Below are 24,857 nucleotides of genomic sequence, written 5' to 3'. Positions count from 1 at the left end.
GTGCTTGGTGGCCTGGGCTCTCCTCAGACTGCCCCGGCCACACTCTGCATCGTTCTGCTGGTCGATGGCCTGCTGGTGTCTGTTGTGTGCTCTTGTCGCACTGGTCGGTGGCCTGCTGGCATGCTGGTGTCTGTCAGTGTGTTCTTGTCCCACTGGTCGGTGGCCTCCTGGCATGCTGGTGTCTGTCGGTGTGCTCTTGTCTTCACTGGTCGGTGGCCTGCTGGTATGCCGGTGTCTGTCGGTCTGCTCTTGTCCCACTGGTCGGTGGCCTGCTGGCATGCTGGTGTCTATCGGTGTGCTCTTCTGCCAACGTGCTCCTCTTGACATCCAGCCGCTTGTGCGTGTGCCTGCTAGGGTCTTGGGGGTTTTTATAGGCACAGGATGGGAGTGTGGTAGGGGCCAGGGTGGTCTTGGGAAATGCAACATTTGGTGGTGAAGGCAGGAGTGCCTGTCCTCACCTAGGTCTGTGGAGATGGAGCCCCAGCCAGGGACCTGCCTTCCTCAACCCAGCACTTCCCTTCACACTTCTGTATCATTTAAAGGGACCAGCTGTCCCCTTCCCAGCACTACCATATCACTGTGAACTCTCCACGTGGGGGCTGCATTCTGGACACTCTGGCCTCCTGTCTGTTCTTCCAACCCAATACGCCAGGCAGTTTCTGCCCGCGGCCTTAGTGCTCACTGCTACTCCTCCCTGAAGACAGCTTCCCAGGCCCCTCTAGGCCCACGCTCACCTCCCTCAGGCCTCTGCTGAAACTTCACCTTCTCAGTGAAGCTTTCTCTGGCAGTGCTGTATGAAAGAGCAGTGCTCTAGCCCCCCATCCTTCATACTCTGGGTTATTTCTTCGCAGCATCAATCACCACCAGATATTCTGTGCATTCATGGGTTTTTGTTTTTTTTTTTGAGACGGAGTCTTGCTCTGTCGCCCAGGCTGGAGTGCAGTGGCGCAATCTCAGCTCACTGCAAGCTCCACCTCCCAGGTTCACGCCATTCTCCTGCCTCAGCCTCCCGAGTAGCTGGGACTACAGGCATCCGCCACCACACCCGGCTAATTTTTTGTATTTTCAGTAGAGACGGGGTTTCACCGTGTTAGCCAGGATGGTCTCGATCTCCTGACCTCGTGAATCGCCCGCCTCGGCCTCCAAAAGTGCTGGGATTACAGGCGTGAGCCACCGCGCCCGGCCGCATTCTTGGTTTTTATTGTTTGTTTCCCGTTCTTTCTAACATAGATGGAAGTCACACAAAAGCAAGGACTTTGCTCATGGGTTTATCTCTGCGCCTTCAAAGGTAGCTGGTGTAAAGGAGATGTGCAGTAAATATTTGTGGCAGGAAGGAAGGAAGTAACGCAGCCAGCCAGGGAGGGAGGAAGGATGGGGAGAAGGAAGAAAGGAAGGGAAAGGAAACAAGAAGGAAGAAGGAGAGAGAGGGAGGGGAGTATTTCACCTCCTGAAGCTTTCATCTGTCCCTGAAGGGGAGGGCGTGGCTCATACCACCCACCATCACCCCACTGCAGGCAGAGTAAGAGGCTGGAGTAGGACGTGCGGCGAGGAGCAGAAAGGGGTGCGGTGTGGGCAGGCGGGGCAGGAGCGGAAAGGCGGGCGGTGTGGGCAGGCAGGGGCAGTAGCGGAAAGGCGGGCGGTGTGGGCAGGCAGGGGCAGGAGCGGAAAGGCGGGCGGTGTGGGCAGGCAGGGGCAGGACAGTGACAGGGCCTGGTTTCCCGCATAGGAGGCAGCATGAGGTGCTGAGAGGAACAGACGTTGCTGTAAGCAGGGTGGGATGCACAGAATAATATTTCCCGGCTTCTCGCTCTTGTGTGGGGCCCATTTGCTGCAAACCAGCGGGATAATTCCACCAGCACGTTGGGTTGGAAGAACAGAAAGGAGGCCAGAGTGGCTGGGGTGTGACCATCATGGGAAAGTTCACAGGACACGGAGGGAGAGGAGTGCTGGGTCAGGGTGCTGCAGATACTCAGCGTCTCACAGACCGGGAAAGAAGAGAACTTTGCAGATCACCATGATCACCCACATTCTTCCCTCTGCCTGACGGATCTCACCTCAGTGACCCCCCTGGGTTATGTTCACAAGGGTGGAATTAGAGGGGCTGGGGATGACACCGAGATGTTAAGGAGAAAAGATCTTTCCATATAGATGCTCCTTGACCTTCTAGAAATGCCCACTTGTTTCTGGGCTCCCGGAGCTGGTGAATACTGGGACTCACCTGGGTTAGCTTTGCAGTGAAGGTCAGTGCAGGGGACACAGGAACATCCGCCTGCTGTGTCAGTGCCAGATCAGGGCGGCAGAGCTGCCACTTTTCGAGCTGCTGAGGGTGGACATCTCAGCCCTGCATGTCGAGGGCGGAGACTGGGATACACCCTTGGTGAGCCCAGGTACTCAGAAATGCAACATGCTTGTCAGCTGAATGTTCTGGTTACGTTAGCCTTTAGCAGAAACAGCCTGGATTCAACTTGTTTAAAAATCTCTCATGAATACATCGATCTATTTTTCTGCCTTTCCAGTGTTCCTGAAGCTTGAAGGTGGGTCTCACACACACTGCCCCGCTTGAGGCAACAGGGGCCTGCAGGGAACAGCATTGTTGCCGGCCAAGCTTCAGAGCTCAGCAGAGCACCCGCGGCAGCCTTCTGCCCCACGGCCTCTTCCCTCAGATGACTCTGTTTTCTTATCATTCATGCGCTTGATGCCACACTACGCCACCTAAATTTGATGTGTCTGTAATGAGGCTTAACAAACAGCAAAGAATTGTTTTGCTTACTTTCTATTTTTATTTTTCATGTTTTATTTATTTTATATTAAATTTAAAATATATTCTTGCCACTTTTTGTTCAGCATAACTTAGATCCCAAAAATTCAACAGTAATTTTTTTGTTTTTTCAAGAGACATCACTTGGGTTTATCTTTTTTTTTTTTTTTTTGAGATGGACTCTTGCTCTGTCACTCAGGCTGGAGTGCAATGGCACAATCTCAGCTCACTGCAACCTCTGCCTCCCATGTTCAAGCGATTCTCCTGCCTCAGCCTCCTGAGTAGCTGGGACTATAGGCATGTGCCACCACGCCTGGCTCATTTTTGTATTTTTAGTAGAGATGGGGTTTCCACCATGTTGGCCAGACTGGTCTTGAACTCCTGACCTCAGGTGATCCACCCACCTCAGCCCCTCAAAGTGCTGGGATTACAGCCATGAGCCACTGCGCCCAGCCGGCTTTATCTTTTTAAAAATCAGTGAGTTAATTGGATTGCCTTTGTTACAGATTAAAAATAAGAAGGATTTTTTTTTTTTTTACCTCTCGAGAAAAGGTAACATCTTATACATTTTATGTTTTAAGAGTTTATACTGAAAAGACACTGGTTAGATTGAAGTTTATGTCAATGTACTTGTTAATTTCCAGGGGTTAAATATAGGCAGTGATTTACACATTAATGACATTGCTTTATAAAAGTTTGGAGGTCTTTTGGTTGGAACTTGGGTTCCATGCACTATAATTGGTGCCAGCTTGGAGAGCAGGTCAGCCTAGACACTCATGCACTTGAGGGGGAAAGACGTGTGGTGTGAGATGGGATGTCATTGAAGGGGAAAGACACGTGGCATGAGATGGGGTATCATTGAGGGGGAAAGACACGTAGCATGAGATGGGGTGTCAGTGAGGGGGAAAGATGCATGGCATGAGATAGGGTGTCATTCAGTCTCTTCACAGGATCTTAATGGTGCATTTTCCCTGTAAATTGTTTGCTTGTGCTATCCATTGGTCAAGTCTCTCTGGCCTCCAAAACATTTTAGTGTGTCTGTGTTGGTGTGAGAACAATGTTGTAGCCCTCAAGAAAATGAAGCTTTTAATTTTCTATTGTTTCTTTTTTCTTTTTCTTTTTCTTTTTTTTTTTTTTTTTGAGACAGAGTCTCACTCTGTCACCCAGGCTGGAGTGCAGTGGCACCATCTTGGCTCACTGCAAGCTCCGCCTCCCAGGTTCACGCTATTCTCCTGCCTCAGCCTCCCGAGTAGCTGGGACTACAGGTGCCCGCCACCACGCCTGGCTAATTTTTTGTGTTTTTAGTAGAGACGGGGTTTCACCGTGTTAGCCAGGATGGTCTCGATCTCCTGACCTTGTGATCCGCCTGCCTCAGCGTCCCAAAGTGCTGGGATTACAGGTGTGAGCCACCACGCCCAGCCTATTATTTCTTAGAATAATGTTTGTTCCCAGGCTTTGATCACAATAGATGCCCAATACAGGTTGGTGCAATCAATGGGCAGGTTAGTGGGTGGAGGGACGGACGGAGACCGGGCTTTGACTTTAATGAGAGGTTCATATTTTTTTAAATGTAGGTTAACACTTTGGTTAATATTTTGGCAGAAAATAGTTTCAAAATGCATAATCTTGAATTAGATCTTGAGCAAGTTGGAAGGTGCCTGTCAGCTTGTGTGACTGAGCATCTAAGGGGCTCTCTGACTATGTTCCTTGCTTTTCACCTGAGGATCACAATGAGCTGTGGCAAGAGCTTCTCGTGGAGAACCAAGTATTTGTTTTCAGAATGGATGGGAAAGGGGGAAGACAGTGGAAAACTAAAATGATTTCTCATCCTCACCTTGTTTCATGATAATAGTTATAATTTATTAAGCACTTACAGTATGCTGGGCCCATGCCTCACTTGTCACCATTTTACAGATACGGAAACTGAGGCATGAAGAAATGAGCGAGCTTGCCCCAAACCACAGACCATGAGGTGCTGGGGCCAAGACTCAGGAAGCATGGTCAGCCTTTCTTCATGGGAGTCCAGCCTGGCATCCGCCAGGGCAGGGCAGCACAAGAATGGATGATCGGATTGATGGGAACTTTAAATATGTCTGTGGAAACCAAGGTCCTAGCTGCAATGATGCAAAAAGAAATGTGAGCTAACACCCTACAGATTCTAGAATAATCAGGCCTGAGAAAGTGTGCAGGCAGCTGCAGCCACAGCTTCTAGAATAATCAGGCCTGAGAAAGCGTGCAGGCAGCTGCAGCCACAGCTTCTAGAATAATCAGGCCTGAGAAAGCGTGCAGGCAGCTGCAGCCACAGCTTCTAGAATAATCAGGCCTGAGAAAGCGTGCAGGCAGCTGCAGCCACAGCTTCTAGAATAATCAGGCCTGAGAAAGCGTGCAGGCAGCTGCAGCCACAGCTTCTAGAATAATCAGGCCTGAGAAAGCGTGCAGGCAGCTGCAGCCACAGCTTCTAGAATAATCAGGCCTGAGAAAGCGTGCAGGCAGCTGCAGCCACAGCAGAGGAGCCCCTGTTGGTTCAGTGCTGACAGCTCCATGCCAAGCCTGGCCGCGTCTGGCCAGGGTGCTCTGGCTTTCCTGCCGTGCGCGATGGCCTTTCTGCTCACGTTGCCGTTTCTTCCTTCCTTCCTGGTCCGCCACGGAGCCTTAGTTTCTCAAGGGTGGACACCTGCCAGTTCCCCAAACTCTATGTTCCCAGCTGCTCTCTGTCGATACAAGTAGGCTGTTCGTATGGTTGAGTGTGGCGCTCACTGCACCATGCTGTACTGGGCACTGCTGCCCCTTCTCACCGTGATGTGAGGGAAGCCTCACCGAGCCGTGGTATTCTGGAACCTTCTCACCGTGATGTGAGGGAAGCCTCGCCGAGCCGTGGTATTCTGGAACCTTCTCACCGTGATGTGAGGGAAGCCTCGCCGAGCCGTGGTATTCTGGAACCTTCTCACCGTGATGTGAGGGAAGCCTCGCCGAGCCGTGGTATTCTGGAACCTTCTCACCGTGATGTGAGGGAAGCCTCGCCGAGCCGTGGTATTCTGGAACCTTCTCACCGTGATGTGAGGGAAGCCTCGCCGAGCCGTGGTATTCTGGAACCTTCTCACCGTGATGTGAGGGAAGCCTCGCCGAGCCGTGGTATTCTGGAACCTTCTCACTGTGATGTGAGGGAAGCCTCGCCAAGCTGTGGTATTCTGGAAACGTGGCTTGCTGTGGAATTTCTCCTTCAGAGCAGGTGCTTGGCCTCTCTGGGTTTGAGAGGGGAATAAGCCTTATTTTGCAAAGTTCAGAGTGGGTCGACATGCCTGTCTTTGTGTTAAGCAAGACTCATCAGTGTTGACAGTGATGGTGTTTGCTGTTAGAAACACAGACCTCAGCCTCTTCCCTCGGGGTGGTGGGAGAAGCGCCAGCCTGTCCCGAAGGGAGAGGGGCAATTCTCCTGGCTTAGTCTCCTACATAACTGGGATTACAGGCACCTGACACCATGCCCAGCTAATTTTTGGTATTTTTAGTAGAGGTGGGGTTTCACTATATTGCTCAGGCTGGTCTCCAACTTCTGGGCTCAAGCAATCCGCCCACCTTGGCCTCCCAAAGTGCTGGGATTATGGGTGTGAGCCACCGCATCTGGCTGATGTCTGCTTTCTCTTTCTTTCGGCATTTTCCTGCTAGCAACACTGTAGCCACTCTGAATTGAATATCCGAGCCTGTGCATATCATTTTTATAAACCTTGAGGGGCTCAGAAAAGTTTATTTGTGGATCAGTATGGCAAAACATGATTCATTTTCACTGGAAATCCCAAATTCGAGAACATTTAACCTTCTTTGTTGAGAAGTCACATAATTTTTATTCTTTCACCATTTGTCAAAATATCACAACCAGCTTTTCAGCCCCCTTAGGAAACGCAGGGCCTTGCAGAAGAATGGTTAATGGAACTCTATTCCAAACTTGTCCCTGCATGGACCACGTCACCTTCTCTGGAGCTGCAGTGGGGTCGTCTGGGCAGGTGGTGGCCCAGGGCTGCAGCCCTGAGGAGCTCTGGCTGCGGGGGGGATGGTGGCCACTCTGCTGCTTGGAAGCTCAGGAAGGTGGTGTCTACAGATGCAGGTGGAGGCTCCCAGGCCTTGTGGTGCCTGCTGTGCCAAGCTAGTGTGTGGAGAGTCCTTTTGTCCTTTTTGGGAGGGCAGAAGGGATCTTTGGACTTGGAAGTGAATTGTTCTACCACACTTGGAGGACCTGCCACTTCCTGCGAACGTGACATCAGAAGTAATGGACTTTGCCCCAGACGAGGCCTCTGGTCAGGTCATTACTCTGGGGGCCTCCTGCCTGACTCACCTGAGGAGGAGGCCGCTGGGCAGCCGAGCCTGTGTTCATTGGTTCGTGTCCACAGGAAGGACCTTTCCTTAGCAACCACCACTCATTGCTCACCTCCCTGTTTCCTTCCCTCTGATGAAATTCCATCGCGGGGACTGGTGTCCACCGTGAGCTATGGCCGGGCCGACTCTGACACACATCTCGGCCAGTGCAGGCATGTGTGGAGACATCCCTTGCCTCCTAAGCACAGAGGACACCGACTGCTGGGGACGGCCATGCCCAATGCCAAGGGCCCTTTCGGTCTCCCTGCAGCTGTGCTGGCTCCTGCTGTGGGCTCCGGTGCCTCCTGCCAGTTTTCTGGGGCTGTTAGTTTTCTGGGCTCTGCCTGGTGGAGCCCGGGACCCTTCAGAACTCAGGCTCTTGCCTGTGGCTGCCTACTTTTCCAGACACAGCTCTTCCTCCGGATCCCCGTACTTCCTTATTTCCATTTTCTTTGGGATGAGTGAGCCCTTTGTTGCCAGCATTGGACCTGTGGACGTGGACGAGCGAGATAAGACTGTTGCGATGATAATCGCTGGGAAAGAAAAGGATCTGGGGTGGGAGGAGACTGCAGTGAATGAGAAGGAAAAGGTTGCTCTGGGCTTGTGGCTCGGTGGCTCAGTTGTGAGGCTGAGATGGCTCTTCTGATTCTGAAAGCTACAATGAGCAACACATTTTCAAAACAGCACCGAGGGCTGTGGTATGCACGCACCTTTAATTCTGGAGCACATCTTTTTATCTTCTCTGTGAAACAACGTGAGCCCGTCAGCGTGGAAGGAGCTGGGGCATGGGTGCCGTTGACCTGGGACTGTCCAGCCCTTCAGCCCTTTGTCACCTGCAGACAGGAGTGGCAGTGAAGGCAGGCTTTGCTGCGGTTTTAGGTATGTTTTTTTTTCTGAGAAAGTGAGACGTATTTTCCTGAGTTTGCTGCTGGAAGTTTTCTTTGAAGGCAGCATTCTGTCAGTGAACGCATGGTGAGGGCCGATGTGTGGGGGCTGGTGGGCCCTGGGGGTGTGGAGAAGGGAGGCTGGCCCTCCCCTCCACGGCTCAAGGCTAATGAAAAACAGAAGAGTAAGCAGCCTCCATGTGGATCCCTGCGTTTCCCTTCTTCTGTTTTAAATGGCAGGTTTTATTATGATTTAGGACGGCAAGCCTGAGAGATCTAGGTACAGCTGCTGTTGAAACAACAGTTTGTTACTTACAGATTTCGAGAGGAGGGGGCAGGCCACGCCACGGGTCGATACAGGGATGCACCAGCATCAGTCCGGAGGCTGGGCGAGGGCAAGGCAGGGTCATCAGGGACAGGACTGCCCAGTTTGAGTAGTTCCAGTCGCTCCGGGGCCAGGGGCTACCCATGTCTGGTCCTTGCCCCAGGGTGACTAGGGCAGTGGCCTGGAGTCTGAGCCCACAGAGGCGGAGGCGGGCATGGGCTCTGGATCGCAGGGTTTGCACGTGGAAAGCCTGCGTGGAGTGGGTGACTGTTCACTATCTGGGAATTGGCTGTTTGTGGGAGGGGCAGCCCCCAGGGTCAGCAGGGCCCCAGGTGTCAGAGCATCGGAAATGTGGGGTTAATACAGACACTTCAACCCGAAGGTAAAGAAGCTGCCACTGAGTGCTGAACAATTCGGAGGCTTCAATGTTGGACAGAGCAGGGGACTCAGCCACCCCAGCAGGGGACATTGGTGGCAGTGAACGCCCAGCACTCTCCGATCAGAACGCCCGTGTCCGTCACACGTTTCGTGTACAGACTGACTTTAAAGGACTCTGTCCACATCATCCCATCTAAACTATACATAATGCTGTCTCAGAAACACCTGTCGTGCTTTTAAAGGCGCTCAGGCCTTTAAATCAGAGAGTCTTAGTCATCAACAGAAAGTCTGGAGTGGCGCTGACGGGACTCAGGTTTTCAAAGGGGAAAATCAGAGGGTTGTGGCTGTGACCCTTTCCATGTGAGACCCTGGTGGGGGGGTGGGGCGCAGCGCAGAGTGTTCGCAAATGAAGCAAAACACTTCAAAAAAATGCGTCCTTACAGCCGTGTAGCAAGATGCCCCCTGAAGAACGAGCTTCAATTAATGGGCAAGAGAGACTGCACTTAAAAAATTTTCACTGAAAGAACCCACCACAGGCCGTCAGCGCTTGTGTTTGGAAAGTCATGCGAGTCTAGACGGCCCCAGACACTGACTCCTGTCCTGCGTATGCAGTGAATGGGGCACGTGGGGACCGGGTGCCAGCCCTGCTGCCTCGGCATGGACTAGACACAGCCTGCGCTGTGGAGAGAGGATGGGACGTGTGGCTGAGTGAACGGGGGTGCCACAGGCAGCGCCACTGTCGAGCCCTGTGCAGACACTGCAGGCTGCAGCCCAGACCTGGTGATGCATTTGGCACAGACAAAAAAACCTAAAATGCCTAAATTTCTTAATTTGTAAAAAGCAGAAGTAATTCCTCTGCTTCTAGTGTAGAGGGTCATGCCGAGATCCCTTTAGGGCAGAGGGTCGCAGTGGGATCCCTCTAGGGAAGAATGTTGCGGCGGGACCTCTCTAGGGTGGAGGGTCGCGGTGAGACCCCTCTAGCGTGGAGGGTGGTGGCAGGACGCCCCTAAGGTGGAGGGTTGCAGTGAGATCCCACTGAGGTCAGGACACTCTGTGTCCCCTCTGCGTCACTCTGCCGGTGTTGTTCGGGAAGGTAGAGACGTGGCCATGAGCTATTTTACATAAACCTTTATGAGGACAGAGATTTCAACACTGAATACAAAAGAAAGTCAGGTTTTCCTTCAAAGCTCGGAAATGGGCCCATCAACCTTCTTTAGGGCAGAGTCTCTATTGCTGCTGCTGGGGTGGAGTATACACACGGCGAGATGCGAAGGTCGCAGGTGGACACCACGATGCATTGGACATGTGTGGGCATGGAACCAGCGGCCACGCTGCATGGCCACCTTCACACCCGACGCTTCCTCCTGCCCCAGCCCCACCTGCAGGTGACATGGCTCTGGTTGCCCTGGGCAGACCTCGGCCATCCTTGAACTTCATCTTCTGTTAACAGGATTCTGTGGATTCTCTGGTGACCGGCTTCTCTCACTCAGCCTGACGGGTTCTAAGTCTGTCCCCCTTTTTCTCATCTGTGTGGTTCCTTCTGGCTCAGTGCTGGTGTGGATGTGGCCTCCTCATCTGCTCTCCTGCTGCCCGGCACGTGCACTTTAGACTCTGTCTGTGGAACTGTGAGGAGTCAGGCTGCTACCCACAGTCGCGTTTGACTCTTGTGGTCATGGGTTTCACTTCTCTCGGGTAAATACTTACAAGTCCAATTTCTGGGTAACACGAAGATGTGCCTTCGGAAAAGACTTTCCTTTCTCTGTTGAAATGCCCTGGCGCCTTTGTTGGAAACAGTCTCCTTGGAGTTGTCATCATGCCACTTCCTGGACGCAGTGAGGAGGCTCCAGGTCTCTCTAGCTTCTTGCGCCAGCCGGCTCACACCTGCAGCTGTTTTATGAACCCTGCCTTAAAGTGGTCATAATTTTTCCTTGCTAACAATCAGTTGTTTTTTAGATAAAGTAAGAGGAGAAAAGAAGACAGTCTTTCTTGTTTACGTAACCACATATTTACCCTTTCACGAGCCTTTTTGGCTCCTCCCGCAGCTCTGGGCTTCTGTGTGGTGGTGTTTCTCTTCAGCCTTGCTTCCTCCCGGAACTTCCTGTGGTGCAGGCCCACTGGAACCCACTGGCTCAGCTTTGTTCACATACGTGATGTGAAAATGTCTCTCCTTCACCCTCTCATTTGAAGGATATTGTCATTGGATATAGACTCCTGGATTGAATGATTTTTCTTTCAACCCTTCAAATGTGGCATTCATTATCTGTAACGTCAAATGCCTGACTATGCACGTTGTATGAAACATATTGTTCTTACAGGACATGCAGCATGTCTGGCAGCCTCTGCGCTCCTGGGACCCTTTCCATTCTCATGTGTGGAGTGTGTCTTCCCCCGCCCCGCCCCCGCTGCTTTCCAGGGATCTTCTCCACCTCTGACTTGCAGCAGCTCAGCTGAAGTCACAGCATGGTTCTCCTTGCATTTTATTATCGTGGAACTTAGTGACTATCTTGAGTCCCTGAGTGATGATCCTTCCCAGATTTGAGAGACTCGTGGGCTTTCTTTCAGGTGTTTCTGGTCCCGTTCCCGCCCTCCGTGCCCTCCTGACTCCGACGGCTTGGATGCCCTAGGGGTTACTGAGGTTCTGTGGAACGTCTCCCATTCCGTTCTTCCAACGATGATTACTTCTATGATCTGTCTTCAGATTCACAAACCGTTTCTTCCATTATGTCCACTCATAATGAACATAAATTTTAAATTTCAGACGCCGTGGTCTTCACTTACACAATGTGTGTTGGATTCTGTTTTAATTTCCCCACTCTGCTGAGCAGCGGGTGCACACATCTCTCCGTGGTTATGGCAGCTCCTCGAATGGCCTTGTCTCCTCGCTCTAATCATCGACTGCCCTATTCTCGATTTCGGGTTCTGTTTTTCTGCCTCCTCCTGCATCTGTTGCTGCTTATGTGAAGCGGGGGCCTAGACCCTGCCACCTTCCTTTAAGGGGCTTTTCTGGCAGCAGTCACTTTCTTGGATGAAGCTTTGACCCTGCGTGGCTGTGTTTAGATGTAATTAGAGTTGGTCCATGCCAGGCAGTGTGTGCCGGGCAGGGTGTGCTGGGCAGGGCACTGTCCTTGCCAGGCATTGTTTCTCCTTCTGCCAAGTGAGGGGGATACAGCTCATCCCATTCTTTTATCCTCTGGAGGACATGGTGAAGTTGCACAGCCGGTCTCTCTTCCTGGCTTGGTCATTCCAGTATTTCCTGGAAGCTGTGCTTTCTATCCTCCTGAGCGGGTGGATGAATCTGTCCTTCCGTTCTATGGGTTTTCCACCTCCGGGGAACTGAACTAGTGATGGCCACAGGGTCAGGTGGATTTGAGATTCAAGTCCAATATCCCAATCTTCTCTGAGCGCCAGCCTGCACCTGGCCGTAGGTGGCCACTGCCTTGGGATGCCGCAGATGCCCGCCACACCCCTGCAGTCTGGAGGCCCTCGCCTTTGCATTCGTCCACTCACAACGTCCTCGTGTTTGTGTGTGTGCCCCTAGGAGCACGGATTCACACCCTTCTGAAGGAACTGCGGAGGCAGCCGGCTGAGGTGAGGGGCCTGAGTGGCCTGGAGCTGGACGGCATGGCCGAGCTGATGGCTGGCCTGATGCAAGGCGTGGACCATGGAGTAGCTCGAGACGGCCCTGGGAGAGCGGCCCTGGGAGAGTCTGGAGAACAGGAGGATGGCCCCAAGGCCGCCCTCCATGGAGACAGCTTTCCAGGTGACTCCAGCACCGTGGGTACCCACGCCCAGTGGTGCTACGGGGAGGGGAGGCCTCAGGGCTGTGCAGAGACCGCTGGCTCACCAAGTGCAATGTGGGCTTTCTGCTGGGGAGATGGGGATCTGTATTAATGATTTTTATCTGTTTGAACTTTTGCCTCTAAAAGCTTTCTTAACAGACTAAGCCTACCAGAGCAATTATGTTGAATGGCAAATTGCTCTCTGCGAGGAGGTTTCACTCCTCCATGCTGAGGCTGAGTCAGGAAAACAGGCGTGATGGGAAGTGTTGTGTTTGGACTGTGTACTGGTGAATATTGTCAAATATTTGAATAGCAGAGTGAGAGGGGATCATTCAAATGTCTGCTTGGGGCGTGCATTGGTCCTCTGAGGCTGCTGGGGAAGCAGAAGGCAGCCCCTCAGCACCCCCACCCCAGCAGGCATCTGGAGCCCTGGGAGGCCCCATGGGTCAGCCAGGACTTCTGCAGCCTGATGGCTTCTCACAGCGTGGAGCTGCAAGAAAGCACCTAGCTCAGTTCCCCACACATGGCAGGCCCACAAGTACTTGCTGAAAACCAAATGACAGACACGCCCCTCTCTCTGCACGGGTGCAGAGGGGGCCTTGCTGGAAGCTGGAAGCCTGACTTGGCTGACGGGCAGGGTGCAGGCTCGTAGTGGAACTGCACCCCGGGAGGGCCTGTGTTAGGTGGTCGCCCAGTGGTTGAAGGAATCGGGACCCGCACCAGGGCTAGGAGGGATGCAGGAGGCCCTGGTGTGCGTGCTGTCTCCGGGGGTGACTGTTCAGGTGCCATGAGTCACGTACCTTTGGGCACTGAAAGTAGGATATTTATTTACTTACTTATTTATTATTTTATTTTTTCGAGATGGAGTCTCTCTCTGTCACCCAGGCTGGAGTGCGGTGATGTGATCTTGGCTCACTGCAACTTCTGCCTCCCGGGTTCAAGTGATTCTCATGCCTCAGCCTCCCAAGTAGCTGGGATTACAGGTGTGCACTACCACGCCCAGCTAATTTTTTGTATTTTTAGTAGAGACAGGGTTTATCCATGTTGGCCAGGCTGATCTCCAACTCCTGACCTCGTGATCCGCCCACCTTGGCCTCCCAAAGTGCTGGGATTACAGGCGTGAGCCGCCGCGCCCAGCCGGGATACCTATTTAGAGAGACGTTGACCACAGTGAAATAACCTAAGTCAGTGGATTCTGAAGCCATCTTAATTGTGAGGTGGTTTCGGCGAAGACTTCACTTTGCTTTTTCATGACATGAACTGCTGGGTATGATGGGTTTTTTTTTTGCCGTGAGTTAACATTGACGATCACGTGAGACCCACAGAGCCAGGTGAGGTCATCGTGGCTGCCTTCACGTCTACCATTTAGCTCCTCAGTTCCCTCCTCTCTCGTGAAGTTTATAGAATGCCATTTTGTGCTATAAACAGAAAAGGTTTACTCTATGGCAGGACTTAGGCCAGCACCATCACACCTCACCTTTCGTATGGAGGGGTCTGCAGGGTCACCTTTTTTATGTCTGTGGCACCCTGTGATGACATTCTTGATGAGGGTCTTGGTAACACTGGTGTCTTTTACAGATGACGGAGTGCAGGACGACGATGATAGACTTTACCAAGAGGTAAGATGACGTCTCTGGTGTTTGTTTCATGTTAAATGTGGAAGTTGGTGATCTTTTTGTTCATGGTGTGGGAACATTTATGAAATACAAAAGTTTTTTTTCCCAGAAAATTATGGAGAAACCCCTCATAATCTCCAAATTGAAAAACAGTGTAAAGAGAACATACAAAAGTGTGTATATTTGGATACGAAATATCTCTTTTCAAATTATAACCTAATTTATCCATGGTAGAAATATGAAAGTCATGGTAAATGCAGAGAAGAAAATTAATATTTCCTGGAATTTCCCAGCCAGGGTTATCACACGGCAGCCTGTGCCCACTTTGCACATTTGATGCCTCCTGCATGTGTGGATTCCTGAGGGGTTCAGCTCACTCATACCTGGCTGTCCCGTGTGGCACCTCTGGCCACATGTGGCCGTCTAAACCTGCATTTAAATTGAATAAAATTAAATAAATGAAAGATGCAGTGCCTTGGCTGCACTGGGTTCAGGTCAGCGGCCCGTTAGTCACATGTGGCTCAGGGCCAAGGCGCTGGATGCCACAGGAAGAGGACGGTCCACCATCCCAGAGCCCCCGTGGGCACTGCTGCTCCGGAGGCAGTCAGAAGAAGGGCCCAGTCGCAGGTGATGTCCATGAGCTAGACGCTGGCCTTCCCTGTTAAGTCTTTTAGCCTCTTAGTTTCTCTCCCTTTAAGAACCTTTGGTCATGAATACAAGGCCGAAGGATGAAGAACCCTCCTAAGCAACAACAGTGACATTGCATGGTTCTGGGAAACCCAGTTTTGGGGGTGGAGAAAGAAGCGTCTTTGGTTAGTCATTCTCTCCTCAGATTCTCTTACCGGTTTGTGGTTCCATGCCTGTTGGCAAGTGCAGGAAGAAAACATCAGCAGTTCTTGTTTTGAATATCCATCAGAAATGATGAGACCTGCTGTCTGAGCTGTGGAGGGAGAAGTGGGGCTGAGAAACACATTTCCTAATTTAGGGAGTTGGGGAGACCCAGCCCTCCCACCTGAGGGGCAGGGAGCGCTCCGGGGGACTGCTGTTAGCCGAAGACTCCCTGACTTTTAGACCACAGCCTTTTCATCCTCCACGCGTGGAATTTTGACTTAGTTCTCTGTTGTTTGGGGTGTACTTTCAAGCAATTCTGTTTCTCAAAAAGGGTATGTGAGTGTTGTATTTTCTGATTTCTTATTTATTTAAAAACATCTTTCTTTTTCTTCTCACATGAAACACAATTTAAGTGACAATATTATGCCTTTTCCTAGCTCTGTTTAGTAACGTCAACGGCTACATCCTATTGTCACTGAAGATCCAAATTTGAGCAGTGTTTTTATCACACTACTATATTGTTTAAATTTTAAAAAACACAAAAGGAAAAGTTGTAATTTGTAGCCAAAATGGGAATAATTGCCTCTACAGTCCTTCCTTAATTTTCTTAAAAGTGTGTTTTGGCAAAGTGAGTTGTAAAGTGAATCAGATTTTCCTGTTTCCGTCTAATGTAATATTGAAGACATAATTTCATGGTTGGGAAAAACCCTGCCAAGCAGACATAAGACTTCTGACATCACAGGCACCAGAAGGTGTCCGTGGGCTGCCTGGCATGTGCCAGTGGCAGGAGCAGCCCCCGTCTCTTAGGAAGCAGTGTAGGGTGCCTGGGAGGGCAGTGCGGCCCAGGTGGAGATCATGTCTTTGATGGCCCTTAGACCTGAGTTCCAGTTCTGGATCTGATAATCACAACCTTTGTGATCTGGTACCAATAATTTGATATTTAACCTCTGTAAACCCCAGAGTCTACAAATTAAAGGTGAAACTCACCCTTTATTTATGGGGTTGGAGTAGTAATTAAATGAGAACTGACACAAAGCAAATCCGTACCCGATGCATAGTCAGCAGAGGTGCCAAGGGGTTCCGAGGGATGGCACATCCAGGAAAAGGGGATCTGGCTGGGAGAATGTTGCCCATGTGAGGACCACAGATCCCTCAGGTATCGTTAGAATCAATTACACATCCCTGTGATGTGCCCACTCATGGGTTAATCGCTTTGTGCCTCCATCTCCCCTTCTGTGAACTGGGGTTACTGAGGGTGCCCCACCCATAGGCTTATGTGAGGACTCAGTGTGTTCATGCAGATAACGCATTTAGTACAGTGCCTTTGTGTGCTGGAAGAGCTCAGTCGATGCAAATTTGTTATTATTATTATTATTTAGTGTTCATTGCTTCTAGAGGGCTGGGGTGGGATCTTGATATCACACAGTTTATTTTTAAAAATATCAATGCCAAAGACCTACACAAACTCTACAAAATCTGATTCTTCAGAGAGGTGTGTGTGTGAGCATGTGTGTGAGAGGGAGCGGGAGGGAGGAGAAAACAGCACATAAGTGATTCGGATACTCAGCGCCCTCACACCCCATGCTCGCCTAGACGTCATTCTAAATATAGACAGCACACACTTCGCCTTCCTCCCACACTCTCCTTCCAGGCTGCCCATGTCATCCCCACGGTGACTCTGTCCCGGGCAGCCCTTGATTGCATGTGTCACGTCAGCATTCCTTTCGCAGACGTCCCTCACGAATGTCCTCTCTGCCAGGTCCATCGTCTGAGTGCCACACTCGGGGACCTCCTGCAGGACCACGGGTCTCGACTCTCGGCTGGAGCCCTCCCCTTTGCAAAGACCCTCAAAATGGAGAGGAAGAAATCCGAGCACCGTGAGGCTTCCTTGTCTTCAGAAGAGGAGACTGCCGGAGTGGAGAACGTCAAGAGCCAGACGTATTCCAAAGACCTGCTGGGGCAGCAGCCGCATTCGGAGCCCGGGGCCGTTGCGTTTGCGGAGCTCCAAAACCAGATGCCTGGGCCCTCGAAGGAGGAGCAGAGCCTGCCAGTGGGTGCTCAGGAGGCCCTCGGCGACGGCCTGCAATTGGAGGTCAAGCCTTCCGAGGAAGAGGCGCGGGGCTACATCGTGACAGACAGAGAGTGAGTAGCAGCCCTGGCTCAGGTCCTGTGCTCCGAGGGAGGGCTTGTCCCAGCAGGCTGGAGGTGGGGCGCCTCCTTGCTGTGGCGGATGCGTACACTTTTAAGTGTCTTTAACTGAATAATGGGGTGCAGGCATCCCTGGAGTCTCAGGCGCGGAGGGCAGCCAGGTGCCTGCCTGGCCAGTGGCTCCACCTGGTGCTTCTGAGCTGGGCTTCAGAGCTTGAGAGCCGTTCTCTGAAGGGCATCAGACAAAACCAAACCAAGCAAATCCCTTCCTGGGTTTTTGGTCCTGACTGGTCACCTGCAGGCCGTGCCTCTCTGCGGGTCAGACTTACCTTCAGCGGCGGCCAGGCAGGGTGGGGTCTCGGGGCAGGTAAGCATACAGCAAGGCCTGAGCACGGCCCGCGCAGGAATGCGGGATGGGACGCGGCCCGGGAAACTGCTTTACCCCGGACTCCTGCCTGTTAGGAAGGATTCCAGGTGCTTTATCTGTTTTGCACCAAAGTGGCCCAAATATCCTGGTGTGGGCGCCCTTCAGAGGGAAGAAGGGGCTTCACAGCAGCGAGGCTCTTTCCCACCCTCATGTCGATCTGAACTTAACGAGTCTCAGAATTCAAACATCACGGGCCTAGCAAGGCACAAGTGGCTGGCCCGTTCTCAGGTCACCCCGTTAATGAATCCGACATTTAATGCTTTGCTTTGTACAAGTTTTGTGTTTTCTTCAAGTGATGGAAGTGGTGTTTCAAAGAGAAGGACGTGTCTGCCTGGCTGTACACACACCCACACGTTTGTATGTGTGTGTGTATATGAGTGTATGTTGCGTAGACGTGTGTGTGTATGAGTGTGTATGTTGGGTAGATGTGTGTGTATCTGTGCATACGCATGTGTGTGTATATGAGTGTATGTTGGGTAGATGTGTGGGTGTATGAGTGTGTATGTTGGGTAGATGTATGTGTATCTGTGCATACGCATGTGTGTGTATATGAGTGTGTGTGTTGGGTAGATGTGTGTGTGTGTATGTGCGTGTGTGTATATAAGTGTATGTTGAGTAAATGTGTATCTGTGCGTATGTATATGAATGTATGTTGGGTAGATGTGTATCTGTGTGTGTGTGTATATGCGTATGTTGGGTAGATGTCTGTGTATCTGCGTCTGTGTATATGAGTGTGTATGTTGGGTAGACGTCTTTCTGTGCATATGCATGTGTGTGTATATGAGTGTACTGGATAGATGTGTATCTGTGTGTATGCATGTGTGTGTATATGAGTGTACGTTGGGTAAATGTGTGTGCATCTGTGTATATGTGCATGTGCGTTTATGTGTGTATATGAGTGTGTGTTGGGTCGATATGTTTGTACATATGCGTGTGTGTATATGAGTGTGTGTGTGTGTGTGTCGGGTAGATGTGTATTGGTTTGTGTGTATGTGCGTGTGTGTGTATGAGTGTATGTCAGGCAGATGTGTTATCAGTTTGTGCTTATTGGCATATGTGTGTATGAGTGTGTATGTCGGGTAGATGTGTATTGGTTTGTGCGTGTGTGTGTGTGTATGAGTGTGTATGTCGGGTAGATGTGTTATCGGTATGATGTGCATCTGTTCGGGTATTTCGTTGCATGTATCTGTGCGTGTGTGTGTATATGAGTGTGTGTGGTAGATGTGTGTGTATCTGTGTATGTACATGTGTGTGTATGAGTATGTGTTGGATAGATGTGTATCTGTGCATATGTGCGTGTGTGTGTATGAGTGTGTGTGTCGGTTAGATGTGTATCAGTTTGTGCATATGTGCATGTGTGAGTGTGTGTGTCAGGTAGATGTGTATCAGTATGATGTGCACCTGTTCGGGTATTTGTGTGTGCCTGTGCGTGTGTGTGTGTGTGTATACGAGTGTGTGTGTTCAGTAGATGTGTGTGCATCTGTGTATGTATGTGTGTGTTGGATAGATGTGTGTGTATCTGTGCATATGTGCGTGTGAGTGTGTGTGTATGTTGGGTAGATTTGTATCGGTTTGTGCGTATTTGCGTGTGTATGAGTGTGTGTGTTGGGTAGATGTGTGTGTATCTGCATATTTGCATGTGTGTATATGAGTGTGTCTATCGGGTAGATGTGTATCGGTTTGTGTGTATGTGCATGTGTGTGTATGAGTGTGTATGTCAGGTAGATGTATATCGGTTTGTGTGTATGTTCATGTGTGTGTATGTCGGGTAGCTGTGTGTATGTTCGTGTGTGTATGTCGGGTAGCTGTGTATCGGTTTGTGTGTATGAGTGTGTGTGTCGGGTAGATGTGTATCAGTTTGTGCGTATGTGCATGTGTGTGTATGAGTGTGTATGTAGGGTAGATGTGTATTGGTTTGTGTATATGAGTGTGTGTGTATGAGTATGTATGTCAGGTAGATGTGTATTGGTTTGTGTGTATGTTCGTGTGTGTGTGTGAGTGTATGTCGGGTAGATGTGTATCGGTGTGTATGTACGTGTGTGTATGAGTGTGTATGAGTGTGTGTGTCAGGTAGATGTGTATTAGTTTGTGCATATGTGCATGTGTGTGTATGAGTGTGTTTGTTGGGTAGATGTGTGTGTATGTACCTGTGTGTATATGAGTGTGTATGTCAGGTAGATGTGTATCGGTATGATGTGCATCTGTTTGGGTATTTCTTTGTGTGTATCTGTGTGTATGTGCGTGTGTATGAGTGTGTGGTAGATGTGTATCTGCATATGTGCGTGTGTGTGTATGAGTGTGTGTGTTGGGTAGGTGTGTGTCTGTATGTACGTGTGTGTGTATGAGTGTGTGTATATGAGTGTGTATGTCAGGTAGTGTGTCGATTTGTGCATATGTGTGTTTGTGTATATGTGTGTGTCAGGTAGATGTGTATCGGTTTGTGTGTATGCATGTGTGTATCAGTGTGTGTATGAGTGTGTGTGTCGGGTAGATATGTATCAGTTTGTGCGTATATGCATGTGTGTATATGACTGTGTGTTGGGTAGATGTGTGTGTATCTGTGTGTATGTACGTGTGTGTATGTGTGTGTTTCGGGTAGATGAGTATTGGTTTGTGCATATGTGCATGTATGTATTTGAGTGTGTATGTCAGGTAGATGTGTATCGGTTTGTGTGTATGTGCATGTGTGTATATGAGTGTGTGTGTTGGGTAGATGTATGTGTATCTGTATGTACATGTGTGCGTATGAGTGTGTGTGTTGGGTAGATGTGTATTGGCTGGTGCATATGTGCATGTGTGTATATGAGTGTGTATGTCGGGTAGATGTGTATCGGTTTGTGCATATGTGCATGTGTGTATATGAGTGTGTGTGTTGGGTACGTGTGTGTGTATGTACGTGTGTGTGTATGAGTGTGTATGTGTGTGTGTCGGGTAGATGTGTATTGGTTTGTGTGTATGTGCATGTGTGTATATGAGTGTGTGTGTCAGGTAGATGTGTATCAGTATGATGTGCGTCTGTTCGAGTATTTCTTCCTTGGTGAAGAAGTCCCTGTAATTTTGAGGATCATTCGCATTGGAGGTGGGAGCTGCATGACAGCTAGAACCCATCTGTCCTGCGGACTCTGCGAGCCTCCCAGTGCTCGGGCTGGTGCTGTCGCTGTGTTGGAGATGCTACATTTCATCAGGGAGAATTAGCTGCATATCATAATTGGGCAGAAATATTTTATCTTGAGCTCAAACCGCAGAGTGTGTATCAAAGCCAAATTAAAATTTAAGATGATTTTCAGCTGTAGGTGATTATCTTAGTTGTATCTTTAGGTAAGTTGTAAGCAGTGGAAACTTGAAGCTTACACTAAAATATGGACTCCATTTTCTCAAGACTGCTTTACATAAGTCAGGATGAGCTTTCCTGTTTCCAGGCTCTTTGCTTGGACGAGGCATCCCACGTGTCTGTCTGTGCCCTTGCTCTCCTGTTTGTAGAGTCAGGAACTTCTCATGGCTGTTCATTTCTTTGCTCTCAAGCCCAGCGGAGAATCACCGGCGGGCCCTAAGTGACGTGTTCTGAGGCTGCATATCTGTACCAGCAGAGCCGAGGGGAGGCGCCTGCCTCAGCACTGGGTGACGCAGAACATTATCATGACCGATTCCTATGGGTGGTCAAATGCCCTGTGCTGTGGACATCTCCCTCCATAGGAAACACTGCTTTGTGTGTGCTGTGGGTGTTATGTGATGTGTGTGTGGTAATGTAGTGATGTGTGGTGTGGTATGTGTTGCATATGTGTTGTGTGTAGTGTGTGGTGTATGTGTGGTGTGTAGTATGTTGCATGGTGTGGTGTGTGTTGTATGTGTGTTGTGTGTGTGTTGTGTGTGGTGTGGTGCACAATGTGTTGTATATGTGGTGTGTGTGGTGCATAGTGTGTTGCATTGGTGTGGTGTGTGGTATGTAGTATGCTGCATGGTGTATGTGTTGCATGTCTGTTGTGTGTAGTGTGTGTTGTGTGTTGTTTGTGTGTGGTGTGCTGTGTGGTGTTTGTTATGTGTAGTGTGTGGTATGTGGTGTACAGTTTGTTGCATGCTGTGGTGAGTGTGGTGTGTGTGGTGGGTGGTGTGCTGTGTGGTTTATGTGTTGTGTGTGGTGTGTGATGTGTAGTGTGTGATGTGGTGTGTGTTGTGTGTATGTGGTGTGCTGTGTGGTTTATGTGTTGTGTGTGGTGTGTAGTGTGTGGCGTGGTGTGTGTTGTATGTGTGTGGTGTGTAGTGTGTTGTATGTGTGTAGTGTGTGGTGTGCTGTGTGGTTTGTGTGTTGTGTGTGGTGTGTAGTGTGTGGCATGGTGTGTGTTGTATGTGTGTGGTGTGTAGTGTGTTGTATGTGTGTAGTGTGTGGTGTGCTGTGTGGTTTATGTGTTGTGTAGTGTGTGGCATGGTGTGTGTTGTATGTGTGGTGTGTGTGCATGGTGCACAGTGTGTTGTATATGTGGTGTGTGTGGCACGTAGTGTGTTGCATGGTGTGGTGTGTGTTGTAGGTGTGGTGTGCGGTATGTTGTGTGTGTGTGTGTTTGGTTGCCTGTGTTGTCTCCTCACTCTGTGCTGGAGCCCTCTTTCCTCCCAAAGTCCCCCATGTTGTGTTCGTGGACACTGCGCGGTTCCCTGCAGGTGTCCTGGGGACTTGAACCACCCTTGCAGGAGGATGGCCACCCATCCCTCCCCCGGGGTAGGAGAGTGCCCCAGAGAACCACGTGATCTGGTCATTTTAAGGGCTTTCCAAATGCATACCCAGGTGTTCACCTGGAGAGCAGGAGGCCGGTGTGGTTTGCTAGGGAACCTTCAGAGCCGACAATCCTGGGCCATTGCTGCTCATGGGCTCACCCTGCAGGGAAGGACAGGAGGGCCCCTGTCTGCAGCAGCCTCGCACTTTCTGGGAAAGGAGACCTATCACATCAGGTCATTTCCTGTCTATGCTTGTGACTTTCCAGTAGAAAAAAGCTAGGGCTTTTCTTTGCATTAGAGTTTATTTTCTTGTAGTGGGTTTGCCGGCCATGCCTTTGAGACTGGAATATTTACCTCCTACAAGCAGTGGGTTAAAGAAAAAAAAATCATCATGTTATTTTGGCTGACTTCTTTTCTTTTCCTTTGCGACTTCAATTGGTTGGAAGCTATCTGGTGAAGACAGCACAGCTTTTTGTCAGCAATTTGTACCCCTTGGGCAAGGTGTGATGCACTAGGTGAGGTCTCCTCTCTTCTTGCAAAGAGATTGAGGTTTTTGCCCTATTATCAGACTAATAATTTGTGATTCTCTTGGGCAAGTTTTCACCAGATTTCAGCTTAAACCTTAACAGATCAGCTATTAATTTCCAAGACGCAGATGCCATTCTTTAAAAAAGGGGGACTTTTGTATATATGATTGTCCCACAGAAAGGAGAGGAATGTGGTTTAGAACTCAGTGTCACCTCAGCATCCACATGCTCTTCGTGCTGAGGTTCAGATGGGAGGACAGTAGGGCTCGGCTTTTCCAGGCATGATTTTCTCTCTCACATTTTCTGATGGACAGAGTAATCCTTTGCCGTTTACATTTTTATCCTTTTTACAAACTAGAGGGGTCTTGAAGACTGGACGAAGGGCAGGACAGCTGCCCCCGTCCTCCAAGGACAACTTTAAAATGATTTCATGTTAGGTTTCCAGAAGGAATCACAGGACGGACACCAGGTGTAGGGAGGAGGGAGCCCCTTACCTCTCAGTAAAGAGGAACCTGCCTTCTAAATCCAGAGGCAAGAGCTTCAGAGACCACGGCTCACACACACACGCCTCTCTCTGCCTACCCCACACCCCGCTGGATTGGGATGTATTCTGTGGAACGACCACGCTGAGCCAGTGAGGTGGATTTTAGGGAAGTGAAACCTGTAGTCAGGAAAACATGGGAGCTGAGGCAGAGGCTTGAGTCTGGGGTGGCGGCCACAGTGCTGCTGGAGAAGGTGGTCTGGGCCCTTGACCCACGGAAGTCCGGCATCCAGGGTCAGTGTCCCACGGCAGCCCCGAGACCTGGAATGTGGCAAACGCCCCTGTGCTTGGGTTTCCTGGTCTCTGGAGTGGCAGCCTCAGTGTGTGGCTCCTGGGCTGTGGGGAGATGAACGGGACACAGGTGGAGCAGAGCCCGGGGCGCGTGCAGAGGAGGACGCAGGGTGCACACAGGGCAGGGCACAGGTGCATGGATGAGCAGCCTCTGTCAGCAGTGGGAAGAACACAGTGTTGCTTGAAAGAGGAGGGGCCGATGGATTTCCACGAGGGGAAGCTGGAGAGGTTGGAGCCGAGTCTTGCGGGGAGGCTGGCTGAGGGAAGAATGTGCAAAAAGTGGCATGGGGCGGCGTTGACCTCTCCGATGCCTCTCAATGCTCCGAAGGGAGACAGCTGCAGCTGAAATGTTTCTTCCTTCAAATGTTTCTGATGACAAAACTTTCTTGCACCTCGGAGAAGGCAAGCAGCAAAATGGCAGATGGTGCCAGGCCACCGTTAGGGGCTGCTGCATACTCACCTCTGTGGGGGTTCAGTTGGAATGTGGAATTCAGAGAGGCCAGTGAAGGCAGGGACCCACCGGACAGGGAGAGGAACTTTGGAACCAGAAGTCTGGAAGGAGGTAGGGGCTTCGGTCTCTCCATCTGCCACCCTCACTGGGTGCCCTGGCCCTGCAGGTTCACCCCAGCCCCTTCCTCGGCTCACTGTGAGATGTGAAATGTGAAACCCACCGAGTGCTCAGGAATCACTGCCCGCTCTCCTGGGGGCTGGTGTGGCGGAGAGGGAGTTCCGCTGCCCGCTCTCCTGGGGGCTGGTGTGGCGGAGAGGAAGTTCCAATCCTAGTGGCTGCCCAGGAGGCCTCACCGCTCAGGAGCCTCTCGGGTTCAGCGAGAAGAGCGCACCACGAGAACCAGCAGGGCGTCAGGACGGGGTGCAGCTGGGGTCCGGACTGATGCTTCCTGCTCGTCCTTCCTTGTTAGAGTAAAGGAAACCCTGAGGATGCTGAGGACGGATTCTGTGTTTCTGGCGCCAGGACAGATTTCAGGGGTTCTGTTCTGTTCTGCAGCCTCCATGCTGTGTTGTGACTTCCTGTTCAGAAAGCGCAGTCCTCACCTCTGTAGAGGCCCCTCCTGAGGGCGGACATGCCCTGCCTTGTCACTTGCTCCTCTTTGCTTTGTGGTCTTAATATCTTTAGCATGATGGATTTACTATCATTTAAGATTTCACGTGGGGTAGGGGTATAGCCCCGATGGGTAAACATGTTCACGGTTGCTTGTACATTAGAAGAGAAGAAGGTGAGAAGGAGTGGCATGGGGGCGGGGCAGGAAAAAGAGGAAGAAGAAGGAAACAAAAACTCT

General features: G+C 50.6%; 1 protein-coding gene across 3 annotated transcripts in view; it reads left to right on the top strand.

Moving 5' to 3' along the window:
* PTPRN2 (protein tyrosine phosphatase receptor type N2) overlaps positions 1 to 24,857 on the top strand; it is a 1,025,817-nt gene that overhangs the window by 421,667 nt on the left and 579,293 nt on the right. For all 3 annotated transcript variants that reach the window (XM_054495208.1, XM_054495209.1, XM_054495207.1), the window contains 3 exons: positions 12,231 to 12,452; positions 14,050 to 14,090; positions 16,678 to 17,060. In XM_054495208.1, coding sequence (XP_054351183.1) covers positions 12,231 to 12,452; positions 14,050 to 14,090; positions 16,678 to 17,060 — 646 coding nt within the window. The remainder of the gene's footprint in view (positions 1 to 12,230; positions 12,453 to 14,049; positions 14,091 to 16,677; positions 17,061 to 24,857) is intronic.

The sequence above is a fragment of the Pongo pygmaeus genome, chromosome 6 (genome assembly GCF_028885625.2).
Source record: "Pongo pygmaeus isolate AG05252 chromosome 6, NHGRI_mPonPyg2-v2.0_pri, whole genome shotgun sequence".
Lineage (NCBI taxonomy): Eukaryota > Metazoa > Chordata > Mammalia > Primates > Hominidae > Pongo > Pongo pygmaeus.
Note: the sequence above shows the minus strand (reverse complement) of the source record. Positions and strands in the feature narration are given on the sequence as shown.